At 43.9% G+C, this 27,775-nt stretch overlaps 1 protein-coding gene and 1 gene segment (V, D, J or C); one reads left to right on the top strand and one right to left on the bottom strand.

Annotated features, from left to right (window-relative positions):
• The first annotated feature begins 634 nt into the window (after nt 1–634).
• The window catches only part of LOC125449089 (T cell receptor alpha chain MC.7.G5), a 758,994-nt gene continuing 731,853 nt past the window's right edge, over nt 635–27,775 (top strand). Inside the window, exons 1-2 of the mRNA XM_059641721.1 lie at nt 635–686; nt 1,291–1,589. Of these exons, the coding sequence (XP_059497704.1) occupies nt 635–686; nt 1,291–1,589 (351 nt within the window). The remainder of the gene's footprint in view (nt 687–1,290; nt 1,590–27,775) is intronic.
• LOC125448946 (T-cell receptor alpha chain V region CTL-F3-like) lies at nt 25,124–26,825 on the bottom strand. The segment is given in 3 exon segments: nt 25,124–25,230; nt 26,373–26,699; nt 26,780–26,825. Coding segments are annotated over 3 exon segments (480 nt in total).

The following is a 27,775-nucleotide window of genomic DNA, read 5'->3' as shown; positions in this document are numbered from 1 at the left end:
CTGTCTCCTTCAGGCATTGCAGCGTATCTGTTTTAGAATCATTACTTTTGTTATGTTACAAACTAAAACTAAAAAAAAAGAAACTTGTGTTTGCTATGAATCTAACCGGCAAATGCAGCAATAACACTAATGTCCAGTATCATTTAAGCAATTGAAATAAAAATAGCACTTATTCATCTCATCACTGTTTTCATATCGCTCCAACCCACTGTCACAATGCATGGACTGGACGAAGTTCTCGTTTTCAGACAAATATTCTGTTAACTATAGATCTCCGACTCAGATTCGAAAATATAAACTGTGTCTCTTCCCTGACTTTGCCTACTGGAATAAACTGTATCATATCAACATTTGTTTAATATCTGCAGAAAACCCTGTTGTCTGATGAATGACTTCATTTTTATTTCCTTTTTGTTGCTGTTGTTTCAAGTGGAGTTGAAAGGAGACTCAAGGTGGTTGGTTGATTTGAAGGGCAAAAGAGATCGAAGTACATTGGCTGGCACCAGATGTCTTTGGCAACAATGAACCAATGGTCAGAGATCTGGAAATTACTCTTCATTTTTTCCAACTACTGACGAAATCTATTTCAGCTTAGACTCACTCAGTTCAACTTCAGCGTGATCTCTCTGCAACGATGTTGCCCAGCGTACCACATTTATTCATCACAGCTGTGGTAGCTCTACCGGGTAGGCTGATAAATTGTAGATCTTTCTGCTTCAGATCAACAGGAGGAATTAGACTTACTCGATCAGTTTCACTAAAACAGAAGCAGCAATACGTTCGCTGCAAATGAAAGTAATCATTTGGATTAAACGCCGAGCATGTTCAGGGGATGTTAGTGAATGTCCTCAAGTCGATGACAGCAGAAGAATTAGGATGGAAACCTAACCAGGACTGAGGTCATTAACATGCAGTGACAGGAACAGGAGCTTTAAACTCACTGACTTAAACAGTTTTTCGTTCAAGTTGCACAGATGAATTGTGAAATAACTTCAATAGAATTTATGACATGTTTATTAAGGAAGTTCTATTTAACCTATCGAAGCTCTTTCCAGTGGCATTTGCTGCATTGCGAAAAATGGCTTTTTGTTTAGCTTTCCTGATTTGCTTTTCAGGTTGCGGCTGTTTTACTACCTTGAATTATTTTTTGGATTGCTGAAGTTTTTTTTTCAGAAACTGATCCTTCTTATTAATTCTCATGCTTTGGTTCAATTTGAAGGGTCAAATGTGGGCAATTTACAAAATTGATTTTTTTAAAAAAAAATTCCGATTACTCCTTGTTTTTTACAGTGCTTTGTCGCGGAGATTCTGTCACTCAGGCGCCAGCTTCAATCCTAGTGAATGAGAAAGATAATGCCCAGCTGTTTTGTAATTACGCTACAACAAGCAACACGCCTTACCTTTTCTGGTACTATCAACGTTTAAGCGGCTCCATGGAGTTTCTCTTATACAGAAGCCAATATAGTGGGAACACGGAGAGATTTCCAGGCGACAGGTTTTCCACAGAATTAGATCACATTAACCGAACGATCAAGCTGAATATATTGAAGACAGAACTAACAGACTCCGTAGTGTATTACTGCGCTTTGAGACCCACGGAGGCTGAGACCTGGCCTGACTACGTTCAAAAACTGTTAGAGAGACAGTGAGCCTGACAGTGCGGCAGGCACACAGTGAGAACAAGGGTCGATCCGGAATAGTTCCAGAATTTGAGCTGAGAACCTATTCTTCTCAATTGAACTCAAAACATTTTTTGTTTTCATTATGTATATATTTTGAAATAATTTAATACTGTAAGTATTACTGTCATTATTTAAAAAACACGAATGAAATATTGATACCATTCAGATGGCCCGAAGTGTTTCACTGCTCCTTTGATGAGGTGGTTTGCAAAACTCAAAAACTGGTTTCAGTCCAGTAAACCTGCATTGAAACAAGGCGCTGCAGTACTCGGTTCGTGAAGCAATGGTCTGGCACACGATTCTAACAATGAAACACTGGATATGAATTTGCTCGCTGAGCTGGAAGATTAGTTTTCAGACGGTTCGTCACCTTTTTTTATTTGAAAAAATATACTGTATTCATAAGATGTACAAAAAATAAAACATATTTATACACCTACCCAGTCATGCAAGCCACTGTGGGTTACCCAAGGACGACGTACACCAACAAAAGGAAAAAAAAAGTAAAAAACAAAGCAAAGAAAATACCCCGGCAGTCGTCAACCCACACAGTCCCTGTTGGCCACCTGACCAGTTGGGGAAGGCGCCAGCTGGGCCCAGTTACCAGATAGGGCCCTTTTTCCTATTCTGGACGAGTGGTTTCATACGGTGGTCTTTCCCCAGCGCGCCTTGGCGGTGGCTGCCCCAAGCTTTAGAGCACCCCTCAGCACGTAGTCCTGGACCTTGGAGTGCGCCAGCCTGCAACACTCGGTCGGGATCAGTTCTTTCAGTTGGCAGACCAGCAAGTTGCGGGCAGACCAAAGAGCGTCTTTCACCGTATTGATGGTCCTCCAGGCGCTGTTGATATTGGTCTCGGTGTGCGTCCCGGGAACCAGCCCGTAGAACAGGGAATCCCGCGTCACGGAGCTGTTCGGGACGAACTTCGACAAATACCACTGCATTCCCCTCCAGACCTCCTGCGCAACAGGACACTGCAGAAGGAGGTGATCGACAGTCTTGTTCCCCGCCCCCCTCGCCCTGCCAACAGCCTCCTCGAGGGCAACGTGCGGTGGTGCAGGAATTCCGGGCATGCATAAAGGATCTCAAGGGCAGAGCCCCTCTCACCACCAGCCAAGCAATGCCCTTGTGCTTGTTTGAAAGTTCTGGCGATGAGGCATTCTGCCAAATGACTTTGGCTGTCTGCATGGGGAACCACACGATGGGATCCTCCCTCTCCTTTTCCCGAAGGGTCTCAAGGATACTTGGGGTCAAAGGTGTTTCCTTTCAAAAATTCCTCCGCGAAGGACAGGTGGTACAGGACGGTCCAACCATTCAGAGCATTCCGCGGCAACAAGGCCAGGCCCATCCTTCGCAACACCGGGGACAGTTAGAATCTCAGTAAGTAGTGACACTTGCTGTTTGCATACTAAGGAAATGCGCACATCTTGATGCAGCCGCACACAAAGGTAGTCGTCAGGGCGAGGGTGTTATTCAGTATGCCCTTTCCCCAATTTTCCGGGTCTTTGTACATGTTGTCCCTGCGGATACGGTCCATCCTCGAACCCTAAATGTAGTGGAAGATGGCCTGGGTGACTGCAGAGGCGCAGGTCCAGGGAATAGACCAGGTCTGCGCCACATACAACAGTACCAAAAGCCCCTCGCACCTGACAACCAGGTTATTACCCGCAATGGAGGGGGACCGGAGCGTCCACCTGCCCAGCTTCTGCTTCAGTTTGGTGATACACTCCTCCCAAGTCGGAGTGCACGCCCCAGCTCCACCGATCCAAACACCCAGCACCTTCAGGTAGTCTGTCCTGACGGTGAAGGGGATGAAGGAGCGGTCGCGCCAGTTCCCAAAGAACATGACCTCGCTCTTGCCCCTATTGACATTGGCACCCACGGCCAGTTCAAACTAGCCGCAGATGTCCAACAGACTTCTCACCGATCGACGATCAGTGCAGAAGACGGCGATGTTGTCCATGTACAGGGAGGCCTTGACCTGAAGGCCTCCACTGCCTGGGTTACTCACGCCCTTCAGACTCACGTCCTTCCTGATGGATGCGGCGAGGGCTCCACACAGCACACGAACAAGGCAGGAGAGAGCGGGCAGCCCTGCCTGACTCCAGATCTGACGGGAAAACTGTCCAATTCCCACCCGTTGATCGAGACTGTGCTAACGACGTTGGTGTAGAGCAGCTGGATCCAATTGCGGATGCCGTCCCCGAACCCCAATTTGGAGAGGACGTCCCTCATGTAAGCATCAGAGACCCTGTCGAAGGCCTTCTCCTGGTCCAGGCTGACGAGGCAGGTGTTCACCCGGCTGCCCTGCACGTAGGCGATCGTATCCCTGATGAGCGCGAGGCTCTCAGCGATCTTCCTGCACAGCACAGCACAGGTTTGGTCAGGGTGAATCACCGACTCCAGGACAGACCTGACTCGGTTGACTATGTCCTTGGCCTGGATTTTGTAGTCCACGTTCAATAGAGAAATCGGACGCCAATTCTTAATTTCTTCCCTCTCCCCATTCATCTTGTAAATGAGGGTGATGATGCCCTTCCTCATGCACTTGCACATTTCCCCTGCCTGAAGTGCACTAGCGTACACCTCCAGCAGGTCCTGGCCTACCAGGTCCCAGGGAGTGGAATAGAGCTCGACCGGTAAGCCGTCGCTCCCGCGAGTCCTATTCCTCTCCAAGGACTTGAGGGCTCTGGTCAGCTCATCCAGGGATATCGGTCGGTCCAGCCACTCCCTCGTGCCATCGTGGAAGACCTCCGTGATAGACGACAGGAACGACTCGGAGGCCGTGCTGTCCGTGGGCTTCGTGTCGTACAGTCCGACATAGAGGGATTTGCTGATCCTCAAAATGTCAGGCTGAGACGACGTCACCGAGCTGTCGTCCTCCTTCAGCCAGCTAAGCACAGAGCCCTGTTTGTGCACCTTCTGAAAGAAGAAATGAGAGCACGTCTCGTCCTACTCCACGGAGCTGACCCTGGACCGGAAGATTATCCTGGAGGCCTCCGCGGCGAAGAGCGAGGCTTGCTGTCCCCTCACCTCACGGAGGTCCTCCGTGACATCGACCCCTATCAACTGCAGGAGGAGCAGGTTCTGCATCCTTTTCTGGAGTCGCGACAGCTTTCCCCGCCTCTCTCGCCTTCTGAACACACTTGAGGACAATGAATCTCTTGATGTTCTCCTTCACCGTCTCCCACCAGTCGCCGGGAGACTCAAAGAGGTGTTTCACGGTTCTCCAACTGGCGTACTCCCTCTTAAGCTCCTCAACGTTCTCTGGGGTCAACAGAATCGTGTTGAGCTTCCACGTCCCCTTGCTGGCCGGCTGGTCGCCATGTAAGTGACAGTCGGCCAGCAGGAGGCAGTGGTCAGAGAAGAAAGCCGGTGTACCTGACCGAGAACGCCCGTGACACAAACAGGAAGTCTATCCTTGAGCAAATAGACCCGTCTGGCCGCGACCAGGCGTACGTCCGCTGCGCTCCGACTGCAGGGTTGCTGAAGATGTCGAGCAGCTTGGCGTCCTTCATCGTGCCCATCAGGAATCTGGACGTGACGTCCAGTTGACTCCCCCCACCCACTGTCCCCACGCCGGATCTTCCATCTGCATCGATGATGCAGTTGAAGTTTCCGCCTAGGATGATCGGCAGGGGTGGAAGCCGCTGCAGGACAAAAAACCGCTCATTCCGTACTGGGGCATACACGTTGATCAGCCTCAGGGGAGCGTTGCTGTAAGTGACGTCAGCCACTAGGAGGCGCCACACCACCACCTCCTGAACTTGACAGATGGTGAAGTTGCACCCGCGCAGCAGAATAGCCAGGCCCGAGGAGTGACAGTCGTTACCCCCCGACCAGATTGAAGGCCCACAGGTCCAGGTGCTGGACCATTGCCCGTACCTGCTGAGATGCGGTATCCTGTACTCCTGCAGAAACAGGAGGTCCGCCTTGACGGTGGTCAGGTAGGTCAATGTGGACACACATCTTGTGGTGTACTTGACACTGCGCACATTAATGCTCGCAACTCGTACCCCCATTGTGGGCAGTGGCCGCAGTACCCTCCGCAAGCCCAAGGTCCAGCCCCTCCATCTGTCCCTTCATGCCCATTGCCGGGCTAACAGCTGGATGCTCTCCGGGCTCCGGAAACCATCCGTGCTGCTTTCCGGGTAGCATCCCCCCGTCGGGGGTACAGAGGCAGGAGAGTCTGACTCTGGGTCAGGCTGGGGACACGCAGTTTCCTCCTTCCCGCCTGGAAGTTCCGGGGGGGCCCTCCAGGGCCCCAGCAGCACGTGACTGGGTGTCGGAGGGAGCCTCAGGACGCCTCCCATCACCGGGAAGCGGGGTGCTGCTTTCCTTCTCCCTTGAGATCTTCAGCATCTGCTTTCGGCGGGGCCCTCCAAATCTCCCTCGATTGAGGAAATCTTATAGCCCCCCTGTAGCTGCCTTTTCCCGCCTGATGGTTGCGGTTCCTGGGCCTGCTGACGCGCCTTCCTCCTCTCTTTCCAGACCATCGTCCAGTCCCCTGGGGTGCCTGTCGCCGTCTCAATTGACTCTGGGTTGTCGGGCGGGAGCGGAGCCTGGAGGGGCACTTTGCTGGCCTCGGGCCCATCCTGCGGGGCTCGTCCCTCCTGCACGACCTGGCCCTCCTTCACATTAGTGGGGTCCTTGCAGGGCCCTGGTGCCTTCCTCTCCTCCGGGGGGCTGGCCCCCGCATTGCCCCTGCCAGCGACCTGGGCGTAGGTGGTCCCCCGCCGCGGGCATGCCCTCTAGAGGTGGCCCGCTTCCCCACAAAGGTTGCAGCTTTTTTCTTGTGGGCAATCCTTTGCAAGGTATCCCTCCGCCCTGCAGTTCCTGCAGATTGTGGCTTTGCAGTTGGCAGCCACGTGACCTGACCTACAACAGGCATGGCAGACTTTAGGTTGCCCTGCGTAGGTCAGGTAGCCCTTGCTCCCGCCGATCGCGAAGCTGGAAGGTGGGTGTACAATGTTCCCATCCGCGCCCATCCTCAGCGTCAGCTTGACTTGCCTCTTACCTGTCCAGATGCCAATGAGGCCCATGATGTCAGTTAGCTCCCCTTCCACCTTCACATACCTTCCAAAAAAGGTCAGGACATCAACTGCTGGCACATGTGGGTTGTACATGTGTACAGTCACCATACGGCTCCTCTGCACTGGCATCACAAACAGCGGGAGAGCGGTCAATACAGAGAGGGAGCCCTCACCTCCTTTCTCCTTGAAAACCTCCAGGAAGCGCTCGCAAAGCTTGGCACTCCTGAAGGTTACATAGTAAAAACCTCCTCCGGAGAAATCCTGCAGGCAGTAAATGTCTGCAGCAGCGAACCCACAATAGTCCAACAAGACCCTCTTCACAAAGAAGGTGCGGTCCACAGGTGTACCTTCATCCAACTTCTTCACGGAAACGCAGATGGTGTTCCGGATCCCCTGACCTGGGGCACGAGAACTTGCCGCAGCCATCGTTGCAGGTTGGCTGCTCCCCTTAGCCAGCGTGAGGCCTAAGCCAGCATTAAGAACCACCGGTTGCATGGGTGCACAGCCAACCCGACGTCTTCCTTCCACCTCCAACACGGCGCTCTCCTCCTCTTGGTCCACAAAAGAGTGGGTCTTTATTTTGTTCCGGACGTAAGCTGGTTCAATGAGCTGGAAGGTTTGTTCCCCGACAACAGTCACCATTCTAGGTAACACCATCAGTGAGTCTCCAACGAAGCACTGGTGTTGCGTCCTGCTTTCTATTTATCTGGTTAGGTTTCCTTGGGTTGGTGATGTCATTTCCTGCGTTGGTGATGCCATTTCCTGTTCTTTTTCTCAAGGGATGGTAGATTGGCTCCAAATCAATGTGTTTGTTGATGGAGTTCCGGTTGGAATGCCATGCTTCTCGGAATTCTCGTATGTGCCTCTGTTTGGCTTGTCCTAGGATGGATGTGTTGTCCCAATCAAAGTGGTGTCCTTCCTCATCTGTATGTAAGGATACGAGTGATAGTGGGTCATGTTGTTTTGTGGCTAGTTGATGTTCATGTGTCCTGGTGGCTAGCTTTCTGCCAGTTTGTCCAATGTAGTGTTTGTCACAGTTCTTGCAAGTTATTTTGGAAATGACATTCATTTTGCTTGTTGTCTGTATAAGGTCTTTTAAGTTCATTAGCTGCTGTTTTAGTGTGTTGGTGGGTTTGTGGGCTACCCTGATGCCAAGAGGTCCGAGTAGTCTAGCAGTCATTTCGGAAATGTCTTTGATGTAGGGGAGAGTGGTTATGGTTTCTGAGCGTGTTTTGATGTTTGTTTGGGTTCATTGCTGAGGAATCGGCGGACTGTGTTCATAGTGTACGCATTCTTTTTGAATACGCTGTAGAGGTGATTTTCTTCTGCTCTGTGTAGTTCCTCTGTGCTGCAGTGTGTGGTGGCCCGTTGGAATAATGTTCTAATGCAGCTTCGTTTGTGGGTGTTGGGATGGTTGCTCCTGTAGTTCAGTATTTGGTCCGTATGTGTTGTTTTCCTGTAGTCGCTGGTTTGAAGTTCCCCATTGGCTGTTCGCTCTATTATGACATCTAGGAATGGCAGTTTGTTGTTGTTTTCCTCCTCTTTTGTGAATGTTATGCCAGTAAGGGTATTCTTGATGGTCTCCAAGGGTACACCCATGGGATCTCCGATATCAGGGTTCTTAGCAAAGGCCGTAATGCAGAGACTGTACAAACAGCTCTACCAATCATCCAACCCAAAATTTGGGTCCACTACGTGGGTGACACCTTTGTCATCACTAAACAAAACAAATTAGAGGAAACCTTCAAGGCCATCAACAATACATGACTGCCAGACTACTCGGACCTCTTGGCATCAGCGGAGCCCACAAACCCACCAACACACTAAAACAGCAGCTAATGAACTTAAAAGACCCTATACAGACAACAAGCAAAACGAACGTCATTTCCAAAATATCTTGCAAGAACTGTGACAAATACGCAGAAAGCTAACCACCAGGTTACATGAACATCATCTAGCCACTAAGCGACATGACCTACTATCACTCGTATCCTTACATACAGATGAGGAAGGACACCACTTTGATTGGGACAACACATCCATCCTGGGACAAGCCAAACAGAGACACACACGAGAATTCCTAGAAGCATGGCATTCCAACCGGAACTCTATCAACAAGTACATTGATTTGGAGCCAATCTAACATCCCCTGTGAAAAAGAACAGGAAATGGCATCACCAACGCAGGAAATGACATCACCAACCCAAGGAAACCTAACCAGATAAATAGAAAGCGGGACATAACACCAGCGCTTCGTCGGAGGATCACTGATGATGTTACCTGGAATGGTGACGAAACGTCTGAAAACTAACCTTCCAGTTCAGCGAGCAAACTCACATCCAGAACCTCAACCTGAGCTACAAATCTTCTCAAAACTCGCTAGCACCTTTGGGCGCAATACAATGAAACACTTGAATAATGTCAAGCTTATTGAATGTTTTAATGCCCCTCAACTGCATGTTAGAATTTCCAGAGTGATGAGTGATAAATTCACTGATCAGCGATAATGCAGACATGCTTTTAAATATTAACATTAATGGCGAATGTAACTCATACCTGCAGAAAGCTAATCTCTTTAGATAGTCATCGGAGGAAGATTAACAAGCCATAGCCACCAGTGAAATTCTCAGTCACGTGCAGTTTCTGCTGTTGCGCTTGTTGGAAATGAACATTCTTCAGCTCAATGCAAATTTGTTAATTCATTGCCAGTGGCTCACAATTGGTATCTCTATTGTGCAAGGGTATCTCCTCTTCCTCTAGTGACAGTTGATAGAAACTGAATATTTTTCTATCCTAAATTGCCTTGGAGAAAGCGAAGTCAATCTGCATATTGAATGGCTGGACTCATCTGGGATGTAGGGACGCCCACAGTGCTTTTAGCAAAGGATTTCAATGACTTTCACGCATCGTCATTGAAAAAATACATACTGTTCAAAATCAGAATGGTGATTGATTTGGAGGGGAAGCTCAAACATGCTATGTAATCCTGAAGCCCATGATTTTCAATTGTGTTTTTTTTCCTGGAAAAATAGTTACCTTGAATGCTATTAGTCTAACTATCGTGGCACGGCTATCAGCGACACCAGCGAGTTTTCCCTTGTGTGCCAATGAACTTATTAACTGACACTGATAGCCCACTTTGTCAGAGTGATCCATAGATCCCTCATGTTATGACAATAAACTATGTTGTATCTGAACAAAAGATTAGAGAAAACATACTCTCCCTTGAATTCAAATTGAATTTCTAGCACAGATCTGAATATGCTTTGCATCTAATATAGTGTTTCAGTCCTACATGCTGAGCGTCACTTTCTGTCTGTCTGAAAAGAGCACATTTAATGATCCCGAGTCTTCAGATTGTGGATTTGCAAGGAAAGAGAAGAGACACCTTGGTATTATTAACATTCCTACATTTGCTTCTCTGTCTTCTTTTCATTTTTTTTTCCCAGGAAGAGAGTAACTGGAGAGGATTAAAATATCCCAGGAGTGGTGTGGATAGTTCCCCACAATTCCACACTTTTAACACCTTTCTAAACTAGAAAACATTGTGTTTAAATCAGTTTCTGTATTAATTGGTTTCATAAGTAGTGTCTTCCTATTTTTTTCCATTGATTGAGGGACACTTTGTTAATGCCCATTCACTGTGCACAGGCACTGCAGAAATTTCGGAACCTCTTCTGTGATTGTATTTCTCAAATCGGAATTTTCAAAAGAACACTGACCAATTACTTGAAAAAGGAAAATGCACCACTAAACGTGAACATTACTATTGAAGCATTGGTTAATCACAGATATCCACATGCATGCCAATTCACTTCACAATGCGGCAGCTGGAATGCCAACACATACACATCCCAGAAACCAACCCTAGATAATAAAGTGTGGAGCTGGATGAACACAGCAGGCCAAGCAGCATGATGCTCTTTGGTCTGTTGTGTTCATCCATCTCCACACTTTGTTATCTTGGATTCGCCAGCATCTGCAGTTTCTATTACCTCTGATCCCAGAAACCAACCCTCAAAATGTAACAATCTGACTGAGAAATAATGTTTCAATCAACCCTGCAAACTTCAGAAAGGAATAACGATGAATAGCCAGTGCAAATGCATCAAGTTTCCCCACGACAAATATGAACATTACAACGTTGATAGTCTCTTATCTCCTTGACGTGCAATTTCACTTATTTTCGCAGTCTTGATATTATAGCTCATTTGGATTAACTGAGGCATGATGAGTGTTTTTTGAAAATTTACCCAATGCATCTCTATGAGTAGTTGCAGTCAATTAAGTCGTGGCAAATTTTGATAATCTGTCAAGCAATTGTTTATAATCACGTAATGTTAGCAAAATAAAATCAGCAAATATTAAAATCTTTCTGCCAATACATTCGCAAATGAAATGACCAGGTAATGCAGCAAAATAAAAGCAGGAACAACTGTAGAAACTAATAATGTCGTGAAGCATCTGTGCAGAGAGAAACAGAGGGGAAAATTCCTGGTTAATATGGAGGTGTTGGGAACAGATGACAATGGTCAGGTTTTGTTTGGACAATGTCTTCTCAATTTTAATAACAATATTAATGGAATTCAGAATTAATACCAGTGCTGCCCACGCAGCTGAGGTGAATATTTTAATACTAATTTGATAATAAGTGCATAAGAATTGACTCTTCTTCGTGGGCTCAGCTAAATTTATTCACTCGCTCACCACAACTGACAGTTATTTTATTGATCAAAATTATTCCTCTCCTCGTGCTTGAAATCATTCAACAAGATAGCTTCAACTACTTCATTGAGCAAGATATTGTACAGTTTCACAACAGTTCTGGTGAAGTTATTGCTCTGCAACTCAGTCCTAAATGTGCTCTCCCTTATTTTGAGGCTATGCTCCCCAATTTTAGTTTATTCTGGCATTTGAAACAGCCTCCATTATTTTATTTTATCTGTTAATTTCATCATGTTCTATGTTTCTAGAAGATCAACCATACCCCGCCCCTTCCCAAAGTCTTCTAAATCACAATGAGTATAATGGCATTCCACCCATGCACTCAACTCTAGAATGAACCTCGTGAATGCCCTCTGCATCCACTCCAGCGCCAGTACATCTTTTCCCAGGAAAGGACCCATCTCCAGATATTTACTCAACGTTTCCATATTCGTTCTGTATTTGCATAAGTGAGAGGAGCTGATATTTTTAGTTATTATTGAATGTATCGCTATTTTGGCATCTTCCATCATCTCTGGCTTAATTATTGTTTTCTTAATTTCCCATCCAGGAAATCCAAAACACATTTTTTCACAAGGCAATCCACAATGGACGTATTCTGAGAATTTGTTTTCTCACCTCCATTGTCATTGCCTTCTGTGTTTGTATCAAAACACCTCCTCACAAGTTAATGCTAATGGACGGATGTGAGAAGAGTATTTACATGTCCAGATCAAATCATTCCAATCAAAGATGAATACCACTGACTTCAATGCAAGGATCATCAAGCCCCATGAACCCCAATCTGAGTGATGATCTGTGATTTCTACTGCTCTCTTCCCCATTGACTTGCTAGAAAAGAACCACTGGTGAAACAGAGCGATAGCATCCGTTAGTTGTTATGAACTGGGCACGTGGACCTGAAAATATAATGAAAGTAGATTCGTTGACAGTGACACTGCTTACAAAGAGAATCATATAAAAATAATAATAAACTGAAAGAGAGGCTACAGAATCATCATTTTCTTTTTAATAGTAGGGGAATCTACCAGAGACAAGGGGAAACAGAGGCTGTGCAAACGGAATTTCAACTTTCAATAAATACCTAAAATCCAAGTCTGGTCAGTTACTCCCAATTTGCTCCATCCACTCGTTTATTTGAACCAGTCACATTGCCTTGATTAAAAAACAGCTCAGAAATCGTTGCCTTTACTGCAGAGTTATCAATCCTGGCCTTGAGTTTACTTCATAAGAGCGAATTCATCATCCATGGGCTTTGTGCATGGTTGAGGATGTGAAGAAGTCTTGTAAAAATGATTGTCAGTCCGCAGCTGAAAAATGTCAAGGGAACAAAATAGATCACCCACTCTCCAGCATTAAGAATCTTTAGAAACGGTAAGGTTTCAGAGTAGATCTGTAGATCGGGTTGGGTGTGTTGTTGTTGTTTGGCACACGGAGTTGGTTCATTGTTCCGCAGATGTTTCGTTACCCAGCTGGGTAACATATTCAGTGCAGCCTCTGATGAAGCACGGTTGCTTGTTCCTGTCTGTTGTTTAAACTCTGGAGCATGGTGAGCTGTATTATCTCATTCTGAGACAGTAGGAAACTGCCAATATTGGAGTCTGAGATAACAAGTTGTAGAACTGAATAAATACAGCTGGCCAGGCAGCATCAGATGAGCAGGAAAGCTGACGTTTCGGTTCTGAAGAAGGGTCCATGCCTGAAAAGTCAGCTTTCCTGCTTCTCTGAAGCTGCCTTATCTCAGTTCCAGTTTTCCTTCGCAGTAAATTGTATAAGGAGTTGAGACCAATGCATTTGTTGATGGATTTCTTGCTGTAGCACCAGGCTTCTAGCAATTCCTGTACTTGACTTTGCTTTGCTTGTCCCAGAATCTTAGTGTTGCGGCAGTTGAAATGATAGTTCTCCATATCCATCTGGATATAGTTGTGTGTGTATTTGTCGTATCTTTTTACAACCAAACGATGTTTGTGTAGCCTTGTTGTTAACTTCCCTTCAGTTTGTCTGATATTTTGTTTGCCATAGCCTCTGCAGGGTATCTCGTATATTACATTGGCCCTGTCCATTGTGGGCAATGTATTGTTGGTTCAGATGAGCTGTTGTCGTAGGATTGATGTGGCTTTGTGATCTACTTCAGTGCCCAGTGGTCTTATGGTCAGTTCAGATGGGTTCTTGATGTAAGGAAGCATGATGAGTGTGTCCTGGTGTCATTCAAGTACTAGGTATCCTCTGACACAAGTTTTCGTCTGACCCACTCATCTCTACCTACATTGATAAGTAGAACCATTAATTTGTTTGGGACATGCCCAAGAAGCTGGGACAAGCAAACAGAGACATGCACGGGAATTCGTAGAAGCATATTACCCCACCAAAAAGTCATCAGCAAACGCAGAGAGTTTGCATTGATATTCCACTACAAAGGAAAGTTGGAAGTGAGGTAAACATCTCAACGCACTCCATAGTTTAAACAACAGGCGGGAAAACACAACGTCAATTCATCAGAGTCTGCACTGATGATGTTACCCAGAGGGTAATTAAATGCCTGTGCAACAATGAGCCAGCTCCGGGAGTCAAAGAGCCACAATTTTACAAACAGGTTTTGGGACAGGAATCAGAGGAGAATGAAGGGCGAACTTTAGACTGAGCAGATATAGCCAAAGAAACCTCCTCTTTATTTTTTAAAAACATGTCGCTTTTGCGTGTTGCAGGCACTGCTGGCTCGCCAACATTTATTGTTGTCCCTTCTTGTTCCTGAAAAGGTTGTGATAAGCTGCCTTTTTGAGCAGTTGCATTTCACCAGGTATTGATTGATCCAGAAAGTCAGTAGTGAATGAATTCCAGGATTATGATCCAGTAACAGTGAGGAAGGGCAATATATTTCCAAGTTAGTATGCTATGTGGCTTGGGAGCGACTTTGATTTTGTTGGTGTTCCTTTGTAAGTCCTCTCCTAGTCCAGAAAGACGGAAGCATTCGTATGTTTCGAAAATGCTGTCTGAGCATGTTTGACGAATTGTTGCAGTGCCTCTTATAGACAGCTCTCGTTGCTCTCGTGACTGTTGTGGCAGAAAGATTGGATACTTGCGGATGTAATGCCAACCATGTATATTGCTTTCTCCTGGATGGTGCCAAGGTTATTGATTTTATTATTGGAAACTTCACACATCAGGAATGTTCCATCACATTCCTGACTTGTGCCTTGTAAACGGTGGGCAGGAGTTGGAGAGTAAGGACGTGAGGCATTCCGTGCATTATTCCTAGCCTCTGGCATGATTTCTTAGCCATTGTTTTTATTTGGATATTGCTGTTGAATTTCTGGTCAGTAGTAACAAAGTGGACTTTGATGGTGGAAAGATCCATGATGGTAACACCATGGAAAGTCGATATCAGCCTATTTTTGAATTGTTCAGCACACCAAACTGAGAGTTGAATGGGCAGTGGTAGCTGGAGACGAGATCAGGACAGAAACGGAAAGACGTGCAACACTAAAGTTGTTGAGAATTTGTCGTGTATTAGTTGCTTCCAGTGAGGAATACCTGCCAAACGTTGGTTTGTAAGCACGCTAAGAAAACACAGTTAATGAGTCGCTGATTTTGTGAAATCAAAAGTTACACAATAGCAGATTGTATGATTATTTCTACTCACTGTTGATTTCATTTCCCAGTTCAAAACAACTATTTCCTTTGTTTAGCGAAGGCGTTTTCCAAGAAATTTGTGTCTGTGGACAGGGAGCTGATTTGAAGATAATAGAGTAGATCTAGTCCTGAGGAAAATGTCACTCAGGAGATGAGTCTGTGTGTTTCCCTCTGTGGTTAAAAATGGGGATCAATTCACGGCATACTTCTGTCCAATTTTTGCATAGTTTGTGACTAAAATATTCCAGAAAACATGTAATTGAGGCCATTACGTGAAACGGCATTAGAAATGACAAAATGACATTAGAATAGATGAATTTTTGATGACCAATGCAGATAAGATGGGCTGATGATTTTTTTTTCTCCATGCAGTAAAATCATGGTCACAGAAAGAAACCAATCTGTCGTGCAATTGAAAGTCAAAGCAATGTAATCAGCAAAGGCTACAAGACGATCTGGCAAATTGCCAGTGTGATTGACAGTTAGGATTGGGTGCTTTTCATGCCACGGCCCAGCTTCAGTCCCGGTGAGGTTGGCATTATATCCGTTATCGATTACATTCCCTACAGCGTGAAAACAGGCCCTTCAGCCCAACAAGTCCACACTGTCTCTTGGGGCATCCCACTCAGACCGATCCCCCTATAACCCACACACCCCTGAACACTCCTCATGGCCAATCCACCTAGACTGCACATCTTTGGACTGTGGGAGGAAGCTGCAGCACGCAGACAAAACCTTTGGCAGGGATGGGGAGAATGTGCAAACTCCACACAGACAGTTGCCCGAGGCTGGAATCAAACTCGGGCACCTGGCACTGTGAAGCTGCAGTGCGAACCACTGAGCCACTGTGCCAAGCCGTGTATTGCATTCAGTTGTTTATATATTGGGTCCATTTCAATATGCTTGTTTATGGAGTTCCGGTCCGAATACCAGGCCTCCAGGAATTTCTGGCATGCCTCTGCTTAGTTTGTGTTATTAAGGATATGTTTCACCAGTCGAATTTTTGTCCTTCTTTGTGTGTGTGAACTGACAACAATGAGAATTATCTATGTTTCTTGGTCGTTTCTTAGTGTTCCTGCATCCTTATTGTCAATTTTCTTCCTGTTTGGTCGATGTAATATTTCTCTCAGTCCTTGCATGTTATTTTGTAACTTACATTACTTTTATTGATTATGGGTATAGGATATTTTATAATCGCCAGTAGCTGTCACAAGATGGTCGTTTGTTTATAAGCTATACTGATGCCTAGGGGACTGAGGAGTCTGCTGGTCATCTTGTGGGGTGCGCTGTTTATTCAAACCATTGTATTACCGCGTCTATTATGAGTCCTGATATTTGGGATCCCATTGTGCTGTTGAATTATTTGAATATACGGTCGTTGAAGGTGACGTGTATTGTGAGGCACAGATCCAGCAGTTTCCAGGTTGTGCTTGTTAAAGCTATCAGTGTCGTGGGATACCTGCCTTCCTGACTCGTTCAGCAACTTGGAAAACGTCTCTGTCTATACAATTTATATGAGAATAAAGAAGGCATCTTTAATCAATTTGTGGTTGATTTCAAGGATGTTGGTATAGTGAACACTAAAGAAAGTTATCTAACATTAGAAAGAGATTTGGATCAGTTATATCAACAGGTTGAAGAGTGGGAGCTGGAGGTGCATTAAATAAATAGGGAATATTGCATTTTGGAAAAGCAAACAAGGGCGGGAGTCCTATATCCAAAAATACAGATTTGAGTAACTTTGTAGAGTAAAGATATCTATGGTAGCAGGTGCATATTTATTTAAAGCCTGCATTAACAATGGATAGCACGTTATCACGGAGTTTCGCACGGTTATTTTCTGTGTGCAGACCTTTGAGAATAAGAGTTTGCACATCATTTTAAGGTTGTGCAGATATTTGGTGAAGAATCTTGTGATTACTGTGTTCATTTCTGGCCTACCATTTATATTACCAAGCTGGATTTTAAGACGACAGGACAAAGATTTCAAAAAGAAACGGGGAGCATTGTGTTTTAAAATAGAAACTATTGCTCATGAGGGGAATGACCTTCCAGAGGAGATGAATGTAGGTAACTGCAGGTAAAGAAATAATCTGTAAATGAAAGTTCATTAAACATGTATAAGAAATATTTGCAAGGAAAGGGGCCAAGCACAGTCATGTGGGAGAGGTTTATTTTGGGTGTATGTTCGACATGTGCTGATTGGGCTGCTGATTCTAATACTATGCTGTACAACTGCATATTTCTAGGAATCATCTTGCTTTGGTTTAAAAGTGATACTTTAACGTGCTAAGCTAAAAGCGTAAAGGAGATGTGCTAATCGTCTTTGGGTCCATTAACAATTTAAATGCACACATGGGGACCTCACTAGAGAAAGAGGGTGGCTGTGGTTAATTGATCAGGAGTGGTGTTTCATTCGGTGTAAACAGTGAGCAATAAAAACTGAACAATTGATATCTACATTGAGACTGCGCAATTCGTTCCACACTTATTTCCTGCCTCATGCCTTCCAGGCATCGACGCCTGTTGTTTAGTTTAAATCCCTTGATTTGCCTTTGAACTTGTTCCCAAATCTTTCTATGTCTCTGGATGGACACAACAACGAAAAACAAAAGAAAATTCTGGGAGATGGACGTTACTCACCTGGTCAGGAAGCACTGTTCATTCCTAATTACTGTAGAGCTGGAGGTGATGAGCTACATTCTCGAACACTTGATCACTTTGTCAATTATGTACAACAGTGATGCCGTTAGGGTAGGATTTCCAGGATTTAGACGCAGCAATACTGAATGCACAGTGACATATTTCCATCTCAGAACGGTCAATGGCTTGGAGTGCAGAATCGTGAGTGGTAGTTTTTTTTCTATCTATCTGCTGTCATTATCCTTTTTGGGATGTGCATGCTGATTGTAAACAGGAATTCATGTTCATTTTGTTAACTCACAGAAGTGAACTAAAACTTTATTTCGTGATGACGAATTATGTATAGGGCTGAATGATGCAAACTCTGACTTCAATTCTCTGGAACACCTGTGCAACTGGAAGTGACATTTGCGACCTGACTTATTCACGTTCTTGTGCCTATTCTTCACATCAACAACATATTCACCAGAAACGTCTCTCTTCCACTCCAGTAAATTCGACCACTGAATACTGTTGTGATGCCTTTCAATGTTATGAAAGCAGAGCTGTCATAGTTTAACGTTCATCAGCCGATTGACTACAGGAATAGACAGAACAGGCTGATGATTTTAGGGATATTTTAGAGGGGTTGAACTCCAGTGAAGAGGAGACACTAATAAAGGTGCCATTCAACTCGTCTGATTTCAGACTCCAGTCTAGAAATGATCAGAAACTTCTCCTTGAATTTCATCAGGGTCTTCACTCAAAGAGACATTGATTCAATGCAGAAAAGGACTGGATTGGTAAAGAAAATATCAGAGTGACCATGACTAAGACAATGGAAAGTTCCAGCAGAGAAATAAGTGATACTGAAGCAACCACATCGTGACAAATGTGTTTTTCCTTGCCAGCAAAATACTTTGTTATAAATGTGGGGAACCGTTGAATTGAAACAGTGATAGTGATTATCATTCCTGCTTGCTAACCTTGTGAATGATCTGGTCATGTCACCGTTAAGACCAAAAATCTTGTGGTATATAGCCATTTTTATTTGTCTTGACGCAGCCAACGGCATAATAGATAAAATATCAGATTCTTTTTCAGGTGAATGTTTGTCCAAATCCTATTTGGCAAGATTGCAATTTGTACTATTGTTCCCATGTCTCAGCTAAGCTTTCGCATCATTCTGAAGCCGAGATAAGGTATGATTTTATGATGTATAGGAATGATAATCCTTTAATTGTCTCAGATCCATAAATATCAGCGAGTCAATGTTTCAATAGAGAAGGGGGAGATGACAAAGTCTGGCTAGATCCGTATGTGTATCTTTCAATTTCCCAAACCCAACGTCTATTCACAGTGGCTCCTTGGAATAGAAAGGAAACAAGCAAGAAAATCCCGTCTCCAACTTCGTGAATTGCATGAAAGCAGAATCAGACTAAAATGAAGGGTAAGTATCAGACTGATCTGAGGCAGTCAAGGCAACTTTCACTTCTTTAAGAATCTAGAACGTTGACTCTGAAGTGCTCACTGGTATTTAAAGTTTAGACTTGTACTCGATTCAGGCAGAAGTCGAGCTGACAGATGTTTCGTCTATGGTTAGGTGCGTTGATACGTGATCCACTCTCTCCGTGACTCCCTTGTCCCCTCCACACTCCCCTCCAAACCCACCACACCTCCCAGCACTTTCCTCTGCAACCACAGGAAGTGCTACACTAGCCCCCTCACCCCCTCCTTCACCCCCATCCCAGGCCGCAAGATGACTTTTCCCATCAAGCAGATGTGCACCTGCACATTCGCCAATGTGGTATATTGCATCTACTGTACCCGTTGTGGCTTCCTCTACACTGGGGAGACGGCTACATTGGGGAAGCCAATTGGGGGCCGCTTTGCAGAACACCTACGCCTGGTTTCCAATAAGCAACTGCACCTCCCAGTCGCGAACCACTTCAACGTCCCCTCCCGTTCCTTAAACGACATGTCATCCTGGACCTCCTGCAGTGCCATAATGATGCCACCCGTAGGCTGCAGGAACAGCAACTCATATTGCGCTTGGGAGTCCTGCAGCCCAATGGCATCAATGTGGGTTTCACAGGCTTCAAAATCTCCCCTCCCCCCACTGCATCCCAAAACCAGTCCCGCTCATCCCCGCCTCGCGAAACTATTCTTCCTCTCACCTCCTCCCAACTAAGCCGCACCTCCATTTCCTGCCTGCTAACATCATCCTGCCCCTTGACCTGTCTGTCCTCCCCGGACTGAGCTATCCCGTCCCTACCTCCCCACCTATGCTCTCTTCTCCACATATCTTCTCCTTTATGCATCTTTTGTCCACCTCCCCCTCTCTCCCTATTTATTTCAGAACCCTCTCCCCATCCACCTTTCCTGATGAAGGGTCTTGGCCAGAAACGTCAGCTTTTGAGCTCCTAAGATGCTGCTTGGCCTGCTGTGTTCATCCAGCTCCACATTTTGTAATCAAGTGTCTGATGATGATCGTGAATCAATAGGTGAAAAAGAAGACTACAAAAACAAATCCACCTGGTTCACTCATGCCATTTAGGCAAAAATGACTGCTCTACATGTAAATGTCGACTCACAGAAATCGGTCACTCTTAATAGTCCTCCGGGGCAATTAGGAACTGGTAGTACAGGCTGGCTTAATGAGTGACACGGACCTAACAGCCGTCTACTGGAAATAATTCCACATATTTACAACTGTCAAACAGAAGATGAAATTCCTTCTCATCTCTTTCTTAAATGTGCGATTATTCTGGGTAATGCACTATGGCCAAATAGTATTCGAGAAGGGGAAAACGATTTGACACAAGCAAGGTGTAATTCTCACTCATAATCGTATGTGCTTCACTGAGAAGCGGGGTTGGTATCATTCTGTGTTCGGTATTTAAGAGTGTATGATTCCTGGGAACAGACAAATACATCACACTGTCTTGTGTGATGCTTTCATCCCTGATGTAAAACCCTAACTGATTCCAGCAGACAAGCTCTGCTTTTGCATTTGTCATTTTCCCAAGGAATTGCTGGTCATTTTAACATTTTTGACAAAAACAAGAGCTTCTCCTGCCACAACGGAAATTCAACCCAGGTCGCAGTAGTGAAAGCGCTAACATCTAACCACAAGAGTATCAGGGAAGAGCATCTGCATGCTTGCATCTTTTATTAATGTCAATGCTGATTCTTTAAAAAAAAACTAATATTATTTTCATTGTATATATGTTTTTTCCCTCCGAAATGATTGAAACATTACGTTTTTAACGCATGAAGGGCAGACTTTCAATCTTTGTTACAGTTCTGATCATCAAGTATCAACCTGTTCTGATCCCACCTTCGATATTTCGGAGTTGGTCGCAGGGCGGCTGTTGGGATTCAATGTAACAAAAACCAGCTTGTTAACAAATTGCAGGACATTTCAGCGTTCACTGCAACAGGAAACCAACGCTTTTCTTCTTGAACACTATTCCAAAATCCTGAACCCTTTACCGAGCTGGTTCTACAGTTATGCAAATGTGTTTCCTGAGTGTAACATTTCTTCTGGAATGTCAGTGGGAAGAACCTTGGGCCCTTATATTTGATATTCTGTATATTTTGGAACTGTAAGTGCCTTTTCAGAAGTCATGGCTAGCACGAGGGGAAATAGGTTTAAATTGAGGGTTGATAGATACAGGACAGATTTCAGAGGTAGATTCTTTGCTCAGAGATTAGTAAGGGCGTGCAGTGCCCTTCCTGCAACAGTAGTAGACTCGACAACTTTAAAGTCATTTAAATGGTCGATGGATAAACATGTGGGTGAGAACAGTATACTGTAGGCTAGATGGACTTCAGATTGGTTTCATAGGTCGGCGCAACATCGAGGGCTGAAGGGCCTGTACTGTGCTGTAATGTTCTATGTTATATCTAAAAGAGAAAGCGACAGTCTCCTTTTGGATCTTTTTTCACCGGGTATGTTCCTTCTTCAATTCAGATGAAGGGTCATGAGGCTAACACCACTGACTCTACTTCCCCATCTCAGATGCTACCAGAACTGTCGTACTTGTCCACCAGTTTCTGTTTTGTTTCGGGTTGTCAAATACGCATTTAGTTGTTCTACATTTTGGGCAAAATATCTGTTTTTGTCTCAAAAGTTTGAAACTCTTCTCTTTTTTTATTTTTCAAAATTCCATACTGTCAAGAAAAGTGGGAAGAAGTGGCACAAAGATGTCCTTTCTGTAAAAGTGACTGATGGAAATCAAAAGGAAAGTGAACTTGAAAAAAAAATCAGTGAGAACAAGAAATGAGAGAGGGTAATTTTATGCAGCTGCCTTTGATTGGAATGTATCAATCATCAATGCTAACAGAGTAGCCTGCCTTCTCCCTCTTAATTGCCATCAACTTTCTCGATAAGACCTCAGCATCGTTGTAGAAGAGACAACATAAGGAAATCGTCCCGGCTAATTTTCTGTTAAACTCTTTCTCAAACCTCACGAGTTGCCCATGTCTTTTCCTCATATTAGTTCTCTTCCAGTCTGCCGACTCAGTGTTGACACAGTTAGCACATCATTCAGGAATTATTTATTCTCTCTGGATTTTGAATCATTCTCCTCTTTTTCACAGGTGTTGGTTTCTCACAAATCGTCTGAAATAACGGTTTTGGAAGTGCAGAATGCAACAATAGAGAGTCATTTCGCAACAGCTGAATTTTCTCCAACACTGTTCTGGTACGCCCAGTATCCCAGGAAAGCTCCAAGCTACTTCCTGATGATGCATACCATGAGGGCTTAAGTGAAATCTTTAGGTTTTTCGAAATGTTTCTCTACCGATTTATATTGCAATAACGGTTCCTTTAAGTTATTTCGGGGCTCTTTTATCCGGCATTGCCACTAAGCGTGTGCTGATGCAGGGATATTTTGATCATGTCCAAACGCACACTCTGAGATTCCCAGGTGTCTCCTCTGCTAGGTGCACACCAATAAGCAGAAGCAATAATTTTGCAAAGACAGTGACAGTCATAAGATCTCCCACAGAAATCAGACCAAATCACAATATTCGACTGCTTAAACAATATTGTTTTATTCCAAATCATACTTGCCCTTCAACTAGCATTTTTAAAATTTACTCAATCGCTTCTTTTAAATTGTCTTTTGAAGAGGTTTCCCTGCTTCTGTGCACTATTAATCATCGTTTCTACATCACCACTGCCAGTTTCCTGAAACTTTGGAATGGAGTCACTTTACTGGATTGCGTCAAAGGAACGCTATTGCTGAGACATTCACAGTTAATGTAAAATGATCATACTTCGCAAAGACATGAATCTGACCTTGAAAACGAGTCCCAAAAATATAGCCATGGAAAGTCAAATGGCACTTTAAGACCTCTCCTCAATGCTCTCATGTATGCAGCTACCAGGAACAATCCCGATCAATAATGCACAGTCTTCACAGAGAATATCCCTTTATATTTTGAGCTGACCATCTCCAATACCTCTGCACTTCTCAGTATGTTGACGCCCTTTTGAGTTAGAAGTCCAAACATTCTATCCATTCCATCGCTCTGCGTTTCAATCAAAGTGCGTGACACTAAAATAAAAATGACATTGAGTATCCCCACAAGGGCTTTCATCAAAACTGAAGTCATCAACAAACTAAGTTTCAAACCAACAGTTGTTGTAAAAGCTCAGTGAGTTTGGCAGCATCTGTGGAGATGAAAGGGAAGAAACCTTTCGGGTCTAATGGCCCTTCTTCCGAACTTTTTCTTAGATAAATATCTCAGATCAAGTAAACATCAGACTGACCAGTTTATGAAAGATCAGGCTATCTATATTTACTGGGCACTTTCGCAGTTCCGTGGAATGTGAGTTTAATGTCAGAAGCACACAGTGAAATCTAAGAATGGAAATGACCCCAGACCAATCTGAAGCAGAGATTATGGATGCTTTTGTGATGGACGTGCTATCAGACCAGTCTTGGCCAGTTCCATGAAGATTTATTTTTCTCTCCCTCTGTTATTTGACATTCCACACATTTCTAACACTTAACGAAATATCCTGGAAGGGCAGCAGTAATGATGAAGTTCACCGTTTTCGCACTAATCTCAGAAAACTTCATTGTGGTAAAATGTTTCAAACTTAGAAAACCGTGATTTTCTGTATTTCTAAAATTGAAACAAGCCAGTGGTATTTTCATGAAGTATTGTACTGGCAGAAGGAGTGTCAACACAATTGAGTCGTGAAGGGTAAATTGGGGAAAAGATGAAGGAGAGATGAACAGAAGCACACGCAGAAAGAAATGAGATCAAGGGGGAAACAAAGAAAGGAGTTCTCCAATCGATTGCCATCACGAATATAAAGATTAATTGTCTGAACTAATTACTGTATGCTCTAATTTCTTCTTGATATCATGTCGCACTGGATGTGATTGTTTTTTTTTAACAGCAGTTCAAATTAGATGCATATGTCATTGACAACTTCCACTTTTGTTAACTTTGTGTGCCAGGTCAGAGCTATTCATTTTCTGTTATTCAGCGGAATCCTTTGCTCACAAAGCTACAGTCAGAAAATGTCACTCCCAGCTGCACTTAAGCTGGCAATCTTTATTCCTTATTCTGGGACTGTCAGTACCCAAGGCAACGACCAGTGTTTGCAGCCCGGAGAAGCATGAACATTGCAGCTGAACTGAAGAAGGATTTTGCTCAGCTGTGGCATTCTGATATAGTTCAGCAGTCAAAGTGGTTGTACCGATTGGAGATCGTGGGGCTGCTACCCTTTGACATCATGGTCTGTTTCTTTGCAGTGAGCCTCACCGTAATGGGGAGAGGCAATAGCATGGTATTATGGTATTGTAGTTAGGCAATTAATCCAGAGACCCAGATAACATTCAACCACATCAGATGGTGCAATTTGAATTGAATAAATCATCCTGAATTAAGAATATAATGATGACCATGAGTCGATTGTCAGGGCAAATTCTATTTGTTTCACTAATCTTCTTTGGAGAAACAAGCTGTCGTCCTTACCTGGTCTAGCCGGCATTTACCTCCAGACCCAAAGCAATGTGGTTGTCTCTCAGCTGCCTTCTGAGCAATTAGGGACGAGCAATAAATGCTGGTTAGTCAGCGTTGCCTCTCATCCCATTAATGTATAAATGAATGGCATCAAGCCAAAACGACGTGCAATAACTGGTGCAGCTTTCTGGGTCACAGTTGCTTTCTGTTGAGGGTTGTTTATACCAGTGATTCTTTATCTTTGCGGGTCCATCTGGCTCCTGTCACTCTGTCTCTCAACACACAGGAATAAACTGCACTGTCAAACAGCTGCAAGTCACTGGTAGTGAATCTCCCAACGCTTTTTAAATTGCTCAGAGGAGGACAATATCACATGCTACAACAACCTGTAGTAGATGAAGAATTTCGGAGAATTACCCGGGTCGTGTCGGTACAACTGTAAAATTATAAATCAATTGCTGTAAAGTAGCTGAAATGAATGCTACCTAAATCTCCAAGAATCCGTGTCTGTGTAAGCACCCACTGTGACACTAAATGTTCACATTTAATACCTACAGAAACATGAAAATAAAACATCTTAAACGGAAACTTATAATCAATGTTAGCATGTCTATGGCATATACTGCAGCACAGGGATATATTGCCAGAGGAAATATTGCAATAGGCGTATTACCTGCAAGTGAGAATTTTTATTCATCGCAGAAACGTACCAACTAAGTCAGCAGCAGCAATGACAAATGAGAAAACAGTAACAGGTGACACGTTTTCAGAATGAATAGAGGGTTTCAACAATGGCATTTGAAAATGAATTGTTTGTGCTCGTAACTCATAATAGATTAAAAAGCGAAGTTATTGAAGCTGAACTGCTTCAAGCCAGAGCTGATGATCTCTCATTTGTGGCTAGTGATTCAACTGGTCCATTTCTGACAGAATAACCAGGCGACAGACAAATGTCTCTTACCTCCTTTTCTTTTCCAGGCCATTACGTAAGAGATCTCTCCATATGCTGACAAAGTATCGGCTGGATCTCAGCCATTTGGACCTTTGAACATTCTCCTCTACTCAGTAAGATTACATTGATCCACTCATGCCAAATTTCAGTACAATTCCCAGCTCCATTTTGTCCAGTAATATTCACTGATCCATCGACATCGGTCGAAAATAAAATCAATACAAGTGCAACATCTCTTCGATGATTGCTGAATAAAAATTGAAATGAACATTATCTTGAATTCTGATCACTCGATAGTGTCAAACTCGATTTTGGTCATTGATGAACAGGAACTAAGGTTGCAGCAGTATTCGTGCCGCAATTAAATGCACTGCTCCCGATCATGAATGATTTGTGCAACCGATATAAAGAGTGATTTCATATAGAACAGTAAACTACACAAATCGCAGTAGAGATATTTTGGAACTGCTGAACTTTGCGATTTGGTTTTCAACAAATGGAGCTAATTATTGGGCTCACACATCTAATTGTGTGTGTGTGTGTGTGTGTGTGTGTGTGTGTGTGTGTGTGTGTGTGTGTGTGTGTGTGTGTATGTGTGTGTGTGTGTGTGTGTGTGTGTGTGTATGTGTGTGTGTGTGTGTGTGTGTGTGTGTGTTTGTGTGTGTGTGTGTGTTTCTGTGAGTGTGGTAGTGTGGAGGGAGGTGAACTGTTGAGATCGCCTTGGTTTTTGTACGGGCTGACTGAACCTCTGTATCAGTGTGGAGCTCAGTGCACAGTGATAGACAGCAGAGTCAGAAAGAGAAACCGTTGTTATTTTTAATGTAACTATCTTCTTTTCTTTGTCCAAAAAAGCAGAAAACCTGTTGGATAATTCTTGAGACTCGTCTCCCTGTTCCTTGTTGAATCTCTTCAATAAATATCTCGGAGCTTCCCCTGGGTACTGGACGTACCAGAAGAGAGTCGGAGCAGTATATGTTGTTTGGTAACTGCAGTTCAGGCTTATGTTAGTTCCTTCCAGAACTGTTTGCTCAAGTGAGTCCGGGGAAACTGAATCTTGGCTGCTCGTTCCTGCAACAAAAATAATTAAGTTGTCAAAAATCTGATTAAAACAGATGAAACATGCGCTAATAAATTATTTCCAGACTCACCGGGCGGCATGGCCATTATTATTACAGAAAGCCACAGGGAAATCATGACATCAAACCCGAAAGGCAACATCACGTTGTTTAAAACATGTTTCCTCTTGTCATTTTATACTATTGACTAAACCCAAACAGAATGCTGCCTTCGCGTGTTGGACAAATGAAGGGCTTGTTCCCTTCTTCAGATTGGTTTATTTCACACACATGATATCAGCTGCAGGCCACACAGTTATTCAGACAGAAGGCAGCTGACGCTTTCCAATCCTTCACATTGATGTCGTTATTTTCCACGCCCTCCTTATCATGCCTTAAATTTTCGTGATTTAAGCTAATTTTATTTCGAGCTTAACAGCATTCTCTTCAAGTGCATAGATGATCTTCAGTAGTCAGTTGAAAGTGGAAATAATTCAAAATTTACTGAATACTCAGGATTTAGTCAACGCATGCTGTCGAATTGGACAATTAATTGCCAATGTGCGATGAGAAGAAATGATAAATTGTCGTTCACCTCTCATAGAACTAGTTCCAGTAAATCTTTGGTTTCAATCAGTCCCTAATTCTTAAGTCAGACACTTTAGATTGTGGTGTCCCAGAGCCCGCTTTCACATTGGAAAGATTATGTTTGATCCATAAGCACGAGATTTGGAATTTCTGTAAGTATAAACTGATTAGGGACAATTGGGCATTTTCCAAAGTTCCTGGCGAGTAGGAACTTTAATACTCCAGTCAGCCATTCAACTTGGCGCGCTCATAACTGCTCTCGTCATGTCTCCGCTCTCCTTTCCTTTCCACACAGTAACACTTTTTTCTCCCCTGTACATTAAAATTATCTCTCACTCGGCAATGGATACATTTAATGGTCAGTCCTCTCAGAGTTCCGAGAAAAAATTAATGATAAAGTCAAATGATCCTTTTGTTAAAAAAAACGAAAAAATAATTTTTAAAAAGAGGCAATTAGATTTTAGACTTGGTGCTGCAATCTCATGTTCTCAAGAAGTGAAG

Source organism: Stegostoma tigrinum, chromosome 43, assembly GCF_030684315.1.
Source record: "Stegostoma tigrinum isolate sSteTig4 chromosome 43, sSteTig4.hap1, whole genome shotgun sequence".
NCBI lineage: Eukaryota > Metazoa > Chordata > Chondrichthyes > Orectolobiformes > Stegostomatidae > Stegostoma > Stegostoma tigrinum.
Note: the sequence above shows the minus strand (reverse complement) of the source record. Positions and strands in the feature narration are given on the sequence as shown.